The sequence below is a fragment of the Montipora foliosa genome, chromosome 12 (genome assembly GCF_036669935.1).
Source record: "Montipora foliosa isolate CH-2021 chromosome 12, ASM3666993v2, whole genome shotgun sequence".
Classification (NCBI taxonomy): domain Eukaryota; kingdom Metazoa; phylum Cnidaria; class Anthozoa; order Scleractinia; family Acroporidae; genus Montipora; species Montipora foliosa.
Genome location: NC_090880.1, coordinates 20174529 through 20187028, shown reverse-complemented (window position 1 = coordinate 20187028; position 12500 = coordinate 20174529). Strand labels below are relative to the sequence as shown.

General features: G+C 40.1%; 1 protein-coding gene across 1 annotated transcript in view; it reads right to left on the bottom strand.

Moving 5' to 3' along the window:
* LOC137978460 (delta(14)-sterol reductase TM7SF2-like) overlaps positions 1-12500 on the bottom strand; it is a 43845-nt gene that overhangs the window by 5981 nt on the left and 25364 nt on the right. The window contains exons 6-8 of the mRNA XM_068825399.1: positions 5482-5601; positions 4313-4475; positions 3425-3505 (exon numbers count right to left, since the gene is read on the bottom strand). Of these exons, the coding sequence (XP_068681500.1) occupies positions 3425-3505; positions 4313-4475; positions 5482-5601 (364 nt within the window). The remainder of the gene's footprint in view (positions 1-3424; positions 3506-4312; positions 4476-5481; positions 5602-12500) is intronic.

Here is a 12500-nt window from a genome sequence, read left to right as displayed (position 1 = left end):
ATCTTCAGACAGTAATTAAAATGCCACAACTTGAGCAATGCTAGAGAATATTTTCAAAGCATGTTTTAAAAACGAATAACTCAATTTAAATTATTGGAGTACAAGAAAACTCACAGGAGTGTGATGCTAAAAAAGGAATGTGTACAAAATTAAAGAATACTGTTTAATATACATATTTATATTTTTAAATCAGAAGAAGCAAAAATTGAAGTCGTTAGCGAATTGACAGGTCAATACACCAATGACAGGTAATGATAAGCCTTACAATTATTTTCAAGAATGATAATTATTGTTAAGACTTCACAACCTTAAATAACTCTCTTGGAAAATTACAAGATGACATGCATTTTGTTTTGGGGTGAGGAGATTAATATTTTTTATTAATGAAAGTAAAAGGCAATGATGAAAACCGACCGAGCTAGATCTCTCTGTGCACCACTAGCTGAAGAGTGTAGAAGGGATGGGAAAGAATATCGATTACTGCAGCTGCAGGTCTATTAAAATAAAACACAGGTTACATTCCACAGGTGAGTGTACATGTCACCGTGATGCAGACAAATAAACAACACCAAAAGTGTCTGCTAGCGCTAATCACTCAACAAAAATGTTGATTATTGGAGCAGCGACCTCTAGTCTTGACCTGTGGAATGTGACCTGTATTTAACAGACCCGCCTTCATTGCAGCTGTCACACGAGTCAACAGCACCACATACAACTGCTAAATCAACCACATCAATAGTCTATGAACCCCGTTGAACAATTTTATAATTTGTAACACAATCTGACATCATTGGTGAAAACACTGAACAACAGTAACAATACTCGCGTCAGGAAATTAAAATTGTGAGACGCCAAAATGAACCAAAACGTAAAGGTACGTACGAAATAAAATCACTTAATTACCGTTACGTCTTTCAAACACCATTCACCTTCAAACACCTTCTATATATAGAGGGATCGCTATGCCAGAGGTCGTGAAAAGCCAACGTAGCTTTAATTGGAATCGAGGCCTGATGTAGATCACCGTGCAACGTGAAAAAACGGCGAATTATTTTTTACTGTTATGCTTGTTAATTTGCGGCTGCTTCTTACGGAACAGCTACAATGTTGAAAATGATTTAAACACGAATTCTGTTCTCCTTCTGGTGCTCCTCACTAGCCGCCATCTTTCTTTTGACATTAAACCAATTAGAGTTCATGTGAGAAAAGCACCAATCAGCGATCTTTTTAGTTCACTGTGTGCCAGGGTCTTCTCAAGACCCGCCGCCATATTGAAAGCCGAGAAGACCCTGGGAACGAGGTTGGAGTCTTTCCTCCGTCCGATATGAAGCTTTGACGACCGGAATCTAATGGTGTATATTGGACAAGTATGCACTTGTTGAAAAACGAAACTCTTCTTTCATACATACACTTTTCCGCGTCTAGTTAATGGTCGGTTTACACGGTAAAATTTGTCGGCCCGACGGCGTCAGAGCGCAAATCTTGCGTGTATTTTGACAGCCGATGAGCGACCGATTCATGGGAATGAAAATCGGTCCGACACTCAGATAGAAACCACCAAGTCAATCAAAGGGTATGCGAGTGGGTATTGCGCACAACTACTGAAAAAAAAAAAGCGTTCAAAATAGAGGATACTAAAAGGACAACGGGGAGATCTGGAGGAAATATTACACGCTTTACACAATTTACACGGTATGATTTATACGCCCGACAAAACCGGCCGACAAATCGTACCGTGTAAACCGACCTTAACAATTATGCCACGAGCGCGCGTTGAATATGAGATGATAGATAGTCAACTCGGCAGTGATTGAAGTGTAGAAAACACTGACATCATGCCGATGACCAGATACGACATTTAGATGTAACTAGCCGCACAACGATCGTCAAGCTTGAACACTAAATCCAAACTTGAAAGGGATCCCACAATAACCCATGACCGTGCAATTGAAGTGCACTTGCTCTTTCACAAAGCTATCAATCCATCTTGGAGTTGGACATTCGCGAGTTCCTATTATGTCCCATAGTGAAGGGAGGGTTTGATGAATAATACATATCATAAATGAGTGTCCAAGGGGGTATTTACATGAGACCGGGACGAACTCAGACCGGTATGAAATTAATTACTTCTTGCAGCCGTTTACCTGAAACTGGGACGAAATGCTTGGTGCCTAGTTTCCGGACGAAATGATATTATATATCGCTAACACAAAAGCATACAGGCTTGAAATGTCTGGATCCAGTTTGAGATTTCTGGTCATTTACATGAGAACGGTACGAATTCAGCCAGGTACGAGAGTATCTCGTCTCGGTGCAGCAACCGAGACGAAGGCAGACCCGTCTGAGTTCATTGTCAGGCCGGTTTCGTGTAAACGCAGGAGAAGAAAAGTATGGAGGCCGATACGGACTGAAGCAGGTTAGTTCGTTCCGGTCGCATGTAAATACCCCCTAAATGACCGGCATGTTTTAGGCACCAATAGACCCTTTGCAGCTAGCGATCATATGGTACAAAAACCGCCATACTGGAGAGCAAATTGCGCACTGCGACACCTAAAACAAAGCAACTTAATTTAAATTTCTTTGTCTTAAGTGTCCTAGTGCGCAATTCGCTCTCCAGTATGGCGGTTTTTGTACCATGTGATCCCTAGCTGCAAAGGACCCATTTCCTGTGGTGCTGATAAGTCGTATTCAAGTCCAAGCACTCATTTCAAAGTGGTCATCATTCAGACAATGTAATAAGTAGCTTCATCAGCTTAATGGCCGTGTTTATACTAGAGACGCATAATACGTCCAGACGAATTATGCGTCTCTCATGTTATTCGTCTAGTGTAATATCCGTCTAGTGTAAAAACGGGACGAACTATATAAGACGCATAATTCATCTAGGACGAACTTGGGCAACACTTTTTCTGCGTCTGTAAAATTCGTCTGGTATAAAGACGGGCACAAGACGCATAATTCGTCTGGACGAAGTATCCGTCTTCGAAGACGCACTAAACTGGATACTTCGTCCAGACGCTGTCGCATAATGCGTCTTGTGCCCGTCTTTATACTAGACGAATTTAACAGACGCAAAGAAAGTGTTTGCCCAAGTTCGTCCCAGACGAATCATGCGTCTCTAGTATAAAAACGGCCAATGTGTCAAAAACGTTATTCATTTGTTAGGTGTCGCATCCTTGGGTTTTGGGGAACCCTTAAGGGAACATGGCTAATTTGAATTGGGGAACAAAGGAACAAAGACAAAATATCTGAAGTCACAACGGAACATAAGCCATTTTAGGGATCAAAACGCTGAGAGCAAGTTTCAAAGTAATTTCGAGAACAAGGGAACACAAGCAAAGTTCTAACAAGAACTCCCCCCCCCCCCCCCCTTCCTTCACCTTGGGAGGGTCTCATCTGTTTCTCTTTCACACATGCGACTCACCTCGAAATTCCTCAGAGAGCGGATTTGCTCTGAATCTAAACTTCTGAGAGTTTGAACCGCGGAAAATTGTATACCCAATGACTGTATAAAGAAAAAGAGAAAATGTTTACCTGTGTTTGTAAGTAAGCGTTATTGAGGGAACGAGAAGATGAATCCTGCATTCGCGTGGTTGATATGACCATGACAAAGGCTTTTGTTCAGTGCTCGTATCGGAGTGTTAAAGACTACAAATTCACTGTGATACTTTGAAACTTGGTTTTAGAAGGTATTGGAACATCAAAATCGAGATTTAAGTTGTGAAGCTTTTCAGTCATGCGAGTTTGCGTCGGGAAAGCTCCAAATTCAGTAAAAAGTGGATTTAGGATATTTAAGCAACTTCTGAAAGCACCAAACATACTGGGGAGCCTTAGGGCCGATTTACACGGTACGATTTTTAACGCATGCGATAAGCTTACGACAGGCGTACGACGTGACTTGCGATTGTAGCAGCGTTTTCAAACATGTTCTAAAACGCTACTACATTTTTTTAAACGCACACGACAATCGTAAACGAATTGTAGACCTGTGGTAAGCTTGTCGCAGGTGAGAAAAATTGTACTGTGTAAATCGGCCCTTAGGCAACTGACTTTTTTTGCGCAAACCGGAAGTGAACATTTCGCACGCCAGTCTCTCTCAGGTTTTCAATCTAATTGTTTGAAAGAGTGAAAAGATACCTCGCAACATAAATCTGGCAATTTCACGACACGTTAAAATGGAAAACAGCTAACTTCCCGCTGCCATCTGTGGCTATTTTCCTTAATTTGCCTGGCCTTGTGGGATTGTAGCTGTTAGGTTAACAAATAGTTCAGTTAAAGGCGACATTAATGAATTACTACTTAGAAAACTTACCAAATAAAATTACAGTTGGAGTGGCTGTGGTCCAGGACATATTAACACGATTATCCACAAGATATCGCGCCTGCAACGAATACATTATTGGAATCCAAGATAGGCCACAAAAGGCTATCATGAAACCAAACCCTGATTCGTCCAAAGTGGAGAGTAGGGATTCCTGAAATCACAACAACAAATTCACATAATTTCTTGATATTAATTACGGTTCATTTCACATTACCGCACCACGTTGCGCAGTTCGTTGGGAAATTGGATACTAAGTTACGAAGTTGCATATTACGCGTCGAATTAGAAAACAACTTGCGGACTTTGAAATGAACTTCCCAACTTCAGACCAGATCGAAGTTCGCATATTAACCGAATGAGCCCGTTGCCGTCTGAGGTTCGTGACATCGTAAACAAGTGGTGCGAGGATTCAACACCATTCAAAATAGCGCCGTAATTAGAATTTACCGAGAGAGACAAATGCAAATATTGTCGGTCGGTTTGTGCATACAGGGAGTTAGCGAGAACAGACTCAAGCACTGAACTGAACGTTAACTGCGGATGATTGATTTTTACACGGAGTTTTGTAAACGATACAGGCCAAGTATGAAGTGGCGGAAATAAAATAATTTAAGGGTAATCGAAAATTGAAGAAAAAAAACAGGCGGAGATCTTTGTCCGAAAGTTACGGTGACGCCTGAAAATTGATGTTAGGGAGCTTAAGCACGCGCGTTTTTGAGACGCGGACGGCAACCGGAACTGAACATTTCGCGTGCCAGGACAGTGGTGTTTGCCGTCCGCGTCTCAAAAACGCGCGTACTTAAGCTCCTTGTTTATTCCTGTGAAACTATTTTCCAATTTTGATGAAAGTTATTTGTGGATCCCATAATTTTAATATGATTTGTAAAAGTATCTTCAACACTGAAACACTTAAACTCTTCAACACTGATTTTTTTTTTTTTTTTTTTTTTGGATTTGACAAATAATTATTTTGCGATTGTCCCTTTTGTAGGCTGCCGTAGTAAACCCCACTCAGTTTTCAGAGTGAGGAGGAAGTAAATTTTTATCTTTGTCTTTAACTTGATTTTTGAAAGTTGGAAAGCTATCTTTCAGCTGATGAAATAAGGCAGCAAGCAAACTGTGAATTTTCTGTATATTTGCCTGCAACTAAGTCTTACCTCATGTAACAGGACATCAGCAACGCACACAAACTGAAAAACACACACAAGAATCATTGCCGTGGACAGTCCTCCGGATTCTTGGTTTTGTTTAACAGCCATGCAGAGATTGATGATAACCTTTACAAAAAAAAGTGAGACGTGTGTTATACAATAAACTGCCTCATGTACAACCAGACAAATATTAAACAGCATTACACCTATTACACTATTTTGAATTTTACTACAATTCTCATTTGAGTACACAACTAGGGACGTCTGGTCACAAAGTTTTCGAGTTGAAGTTACCATGTTATCAAGTGCAACTTGCTTTGTTTTCATTTAACTCATCACCAGTTTGATTTAACCACTACCACTTGAAGATTTTGGCACGCTTCATTGCTCATGACATCAAGGCCCTAAGAGTTACTCTTGGAAACGAAGCAAGTTGTCCTTGACAACATGGGAACTCAGAGTTGAAGCTTTGATGCAAAACTTCCTAAATGGTGTGTGTACTCAACTGAGAATCCTAGTATTCCAGTTTGGTCGTTATGTACTGAAAGGGATGACTACAGACTAAATCAAAGCAGGTCAAATCAAAATTGTTGTTCTTACTAAGAGAAAAACCAGAGTACCCACTTCAGGGAAAACCTATCATAGCAGGGTAGAGAAAAACAAACTCATCAAACATCAAAGGACAACAAATCCAGGAATCAATCCTGGGTCACACAGATGGAGGTGAATCCATGTTGCTCTGACGAAGGGCTAACACTCAAAACGTCAGCTTTTATAATCTCTGTACGGTGGCCAATTTACATTATCAACTCCGTTGATAAACCAAATTTTTGTATACTACTTCCCGACTGACGCAGCACCACAGTTTCTTTAGAAACTACCCCTTTGTACATATACAGAGTTATGTTCGTGTAATAAGATATTAAAATTTTCCTTTATTTACAAGTGTTCTAATATCTCACCCAGCCAATGAGTCCCGGTTTCGATGTGAAAAAGAACTTGAAGTCGAACTTGCCCCATCGAGGATTAAGCTGATGTCCCACGAAAAAGTCATATATGATATTTCCTGATAAAAAGGTGAAAAATGTATGCATACAATGCATTTACTGAGAACCCTTTTCACAACAATATTAATTTTAAGTATTGATCCTGCTGGTGCTTATTTTCTGACCATAAAGTCGTTGCAATCGCAATAGCCTTTGTAATAGCTACAGCCTGACTGTAATGTATTTTGATGCTGTGGGGAAGCATCCCACCAATTTCAGCTTATACATATGCACATGTGTATTGCCCGACATGGAAGGCTGTGCTCCAACGGCGCACGGTCACCTGAGGGGACTAACATTTGGTTTCGGGAGAATGAGAAAAATTACCCGGCCGCCCGGCCAGGCACTCTGGCTTATTGTATTTCTAGCGGCTAAAAATGTTAAAGGGGAACTCCGGGGTAAAATTGAAGTTATTTTGTATGTTTGGCCTCTGTCCCATGTCTCAATTTTTGATAACATCATTCCCATATCGTTTCATTCGAATTAAATATTGTACCTGAAAGACAACCGAAAATGCAAATAGAAATCCGCCATTTTGGAGAAAATTTGAGCCGCGGTCAGTGGTCAGCAGCTCGTGATGACGTAGAATCGTCAAATTTCACTTTCCGCGGTGTTTTCTTCAACTTTGCTTAAATTATAATTCCTGTCGTTGTATCTGTATCTTCGACTGTGCTTTGATTGTTTCAAGCGAAATAGTGAGCTGTTGTGTACCTAGTTGCCATAATCATTGAAAGAATACGAAGAAAAACGGTGATTTACTACAGGATTTACTACAGGATCGCACAAGACGATCGCGCGAAGGCATGGCTCGACAGAATCAGACGGAAGAATATGCCACCACTTGAAAACAGCTACGTCTGGAGCGATCATTTCATGCCAAGCTGTTTCGAGATAGATTTCCGCGAAAAATTAGCTGGGGAAAAATCTAGGAAGGTCTTGAAGGATGATGCTATTCCATCCTCGTTTAGCTACGGCCCCGAAGCGAAGAAGCCGCGGTTATCAAGCGAACATTGCATTCAGCAACGAAGGCATCGAGAAGTTAGTGCTTGTCAGTTTGCTTCGTTTTTACTATGAATCAAATAAATTTGCCCACTTACATGTCGATGTTTGCACACGCTTTGAACTGAGGGGACCGCGCGACCCGATGTATAAACAATGGTTTCATGGTGACAAATTTCAGTGTACATCCGCCCAGTTTTAAAATATATTATTATGCTGGGTTTACTTGGAAAATAATGGCGAGTTAACCGACCTTACAAATGACCTATAATCGGTAATTTCCAGTATTTGTTTTTCAAGTTTGTCACTCTAAAAACAGGAAGAAATAACAAAATGAAGTTGGGCAAATTCAAGGCATTCAAGTTGCAGTAAAGTGAAAAGAATTACCTTGTATATTCGCATTTTACTTTTGTTTGAGGCTCTTTCAGAACTACTTGCTGCAGGACATCGATGTATCTTCACATGACCCAGTGACTAATGAACCTCCAATCTGCATTGATTGGAAATGCCTACTACAATCCCAGAAATGCATGATTGTGGGAATTTAATTTTGTTTTGATCCCATTACCCTAAAAAGCATGGAGGTTAAAACTGAGATGTGCAACACTAAAGGCAATGATAATGTTGTATGTGGTACTGCAAATATTGACGTGTCCTCCTATACTTCTTTAGAGGATGATATCCCACAAAATCCACATGCTTACAAATGGAAGATTCCACATGATCCCTATTATGCCATGGCAGCACCCCCAATTAAATCCCATTGATACACCCACAGCAATTTTTCCAACCTATGACATTTTACATGTAACAAGTTTGATACAATCCCCTTACCACCAATGCAAGACGTCGTTGTAGATGAAAAAATGGATATTATGATAATGGTGAGAATAACAATGATGATGAAGATTTAGATCCCCATTGGCCATTACCAGATGATAAAAAATAGTTATCCAGTGACGAGATAGTGTTATCTGAACATGAATTTGAAGATAGCTCTCCAGACAGTGAAAAGGAATTTCTTGTGCTTGGTTCCAGTTTGAACAATTTACTGAAAAAGTGTCCAAAATGTGGGGGTGTGATCATTGACCAAAAAAGGAAAATGGCTGAGAGCATGCTATCAGTTATCCTAACCTGCCATAATGAGCATACAGAACTGTGGGAACCCCAGTTATTAAAAGGAAGCCCCTGGGAAACCTATTATTGGCAGCAGCCAATACAGGAAGCACCTTATCAAGCATCAGAACGCTTGCATCAGTACTTGTTTCCAGTTGTTAACTGATGATTTCCATGAAAGATACAAACTTGTATTTTTCTTTGTTTATTTAATTCATGGGCATGTTTAAAACCCGTTTTCTCATTCATCTCCATAACAGAAGCCTTTAAAGGCCCAATCTTCCTCTGGCCCCGGGGGAGGATAAAAATTTCTTATGCTAATCACTGCACAAGATGAAAGAACCACCCTTATCTCCTGTCCTAAATTCCAGCACCATCGAGCCAACTGTCTGTAGGCAATATGTTTATAAAATTTATCTTCAGGTCCATCAAATGGATCTTTGTACTGCTGCTTGTACTGATACCAAGCTGTGGTGAAGGACCCATCCATTTATACAAACTGGATGAAACCCTGGGTGATGCATTTGGGTTCTTCGCCACATTTCACCGCTAGTAAAAGCCTCGATAAGCTTATTTTTGACTAGGCTTAATTTCTTGGCAGCATATGCATGCCTCCGCTCTTCCCATAATCTGACAATTGCTGCATGTACGCCAACGTTACAAATTTGCTCTGTATGTCTTCGTGACTTTCTTCTATTAAGAATGCATTTATGAACAGAGAACGAAGGCGAACGTAGGCATTGGTAGCAGCAGAAGCAAATTATGTTGCCTTCACGCGTATTCCCTTAAAACATTGAGCTAAACTTAAGACGTAAAGTTTATTATCAAGGATTGCGTTACAATGTTTTGCTGTTTTTGAAAGAGTAAATAAAGCCGCAATGAAGCTGCGCAATAGATGGAGTAGCCGAAGGAAAGCTCCGTTTTCGCATCCCTTTAACTCGATTTTATAGAGGCAACAAGGCAGAAACAGAAAGACCAATATAACAATTTATCAACAGAGTTGAGTTTATTTGTCACTTAGTCTGTATAGAAGTACAATAAACGGATAACTCGTACAACATACCAGTCTGAATTTGCAGTATTTACATTTCATCGCTTGCCATGCATTTGTCGCCTAAGTCTTCGGGGTTGCTAAACCGCTTCATCAGAGCTCACACGATGTTCAAACTGGTACGGCCGAATTGAAAAACTTTCGACGGCATGTTCCTCATCGATTTCTTAGAATACGTCCCAGAATCGGCCACGTTAGCGATGATTAAAGGCAAAAGCCCCTTCTCGCCAATGCAAAATATTGTACACAACTCTGGGTTTGACGATTCTAGGTCACACGATGATACGCTGACCGCTTTCTGAACAAGCGGGCAATTTTCAAGATGGCGTATTTCTATTTGCATTTTCGGTCGTCTTTCAGGTGCAATAATTATTTGAATGAAACGATATGGGAATGATGTTATCAAAAATTGAGACCTAAACCCGCGGCCAAACATACAAAATACCGTCAAACTTTACCCCGGAGTTCCCGTCAATATGCTGGTGGTTACAGTTTACGAAACCTCTCAGAAATGTTTTTTCTTCATACGAAACAGTCGGTTCAAAGTTTGACGACCTGTAACATAATCCATAACTTTGCATGTTATGCCGGCAGCCGCACAAATTTCAAGTCTTTCTCAAAAAAATAGTATTAAATTTGGAACATGGAGTTTGGCATTTCTTGGTTATAGTTTTAAAAGAGTTGTTACTAGATGCTCTGACAGTGGTAAAGCGCGGCCGGCCCAACTAACAAGTAAAAACGTGTACCTGTATTAGACCCAACGTTTTTACATAAACCTAACGCAATCTTTACTTTTTCACTTTTAACCAGAAAAACATCTATGGCATTGTAACTGGTCTCATCTTTCTCAAGTATTGACCGAATGCATAAATGGCGGACACAAAAATGTATTCTTTTGTTTATGTGCTAATGAGACTCACTAGCCTTGCTCTCAAGCAACAATTCTTGTGTTTTGTCCATGCAAAACGAGGCTAGTGACACTCATTAGCACATAAACAAAAGAATTTTTTTTGGCCGCCATTTATGCATTCGGTCGATGGCGTGAAAAAATTGACATGTTGCCGGTTTTCTGCACAAGCCAGTTTGACGATCACCAGAGCAGTAGCAGCAATGTTTTGTTGAGAGAGAGATGGATGAAGATTGTTGCAGATCTCAGATAATTAATTTAAAAAAGACGGGCAAACCAACTGGAGGGCTGGGCACCCCAGCTGAAATGCTTGGGAGCCAAAATTTTCCTTTAAGCACAGCCTTGACATGGTTGAAATACACAAATGGCTGGAAATACCCCTGACTACGAGCTTTTAACCAAACATGCATTCATGACTCATTCTTCGAAGTGGAGTGGTTACAATCTTGTTTCTACAGTCACGTAACATGGCAACATTGAAGTCCAACAGCAAAAAAATGAAGTAAAATTCACCAAAAAGATATTTTAACGATTGTACATTCTGGCTTTTTCGGCTGGGAAATTGTCTTGCCAGCCTGGTATTCTCCTTCACTCCTGGCTATTATCTACATACACTGTATCTGAATGCATCAACCTTTGCAATATTGGAAATCCCAGTGGAAGGGGCAAATGGATATAACTGCTTTACAAGTCCCAAGAAACACCATTTAAGGCTTGTACTGGGTCAATATGAAACGGTGTTGGAAAACAACAATGAACAGACACAGAAACCAGTTGAATTTGGTTTTTCATACACTGTAATCTGAAAGATAGGGAAACCAAAATTGAACTAGTTGAAAAGTTTTAAAGCAAAACACAAATGTGAACTAACCATATCCCATGCTCAGTGACTACTGAAACACAATCAGGCCGCCAATACTCTGAAAAAAGGTGTGCAATAATTATTCGTCCTTTTGTTCTTTTTTGTTGAGTGCCTGCTCCTTACAAATGTAAAAGTGGTAGTACAGTAGTGATCACAATGACTCTCTACCTGTGTCCTTTTGGTGATAATCCTGTTATCTGTATGCGAGCCTTGATGTACCAACAATAAAAGCAATGATAGAGACCAGCAGATAGTTGCCGTTGTGATCCGAGGAAGGAGTCATAGACTAAAGTAACATAAACCTTGAAGTAAAGACAAGCTGCAAATCCAATGGCACTAATCATCAAGGCTAAAAACCCTGAATAAACAGAGAAAGGACAGGAGCCTTTGTGGATTTAGGAAGAAGCAAAAACAATACATTTTTTTTTATGAGTGCAATGAATGTCAATAAAGGATTATATCACTCATGTAGCCTTTGAAAAACAGTGTTCACGGATCCTTAATGTAAACTGAAATCTACACTCTTAAATTAACTTCATTCCAGGTGACATCCAAGATTGTTTTAAAATTCTTATTTTAGTTGGAAGGTGTACAAAATAAATTTTGAACACAGAAAATAGACATGTAAAGCTAATAGGCAACATTTCGACCGTTTTTGAGCACCTTAGTGCAACTTACGACAAATTATTTTTGTCAGCTTATGGTAGCTCTCTTCTTTTGAAAAGGATAAAGCACGCAGGGCCCAAATTTTTTGACGACTTTAATACTTGACCTGGGTGACCAACTCTGAAGACTTGGGGGCCAGCTGGCCCCTAGGTTTTTCATGAAAGTCGATGCATGCTCTGAAGTGTATTGTTCATCTCTGCCTAAAAAGTACATCCGCATAGTCAAACACACAAAAAGCATGCACGCAAAAGGGGCCTCAGTAACACTTTGATGGCACAACAGTTATTCAAATTGGTCCTTGCTTAAGGAAGTTCGCAAGGAAAATCTTTATCCCACATTGAAAATTTGTTTCATCTCTCACCTGAAGTTAGGTCATAA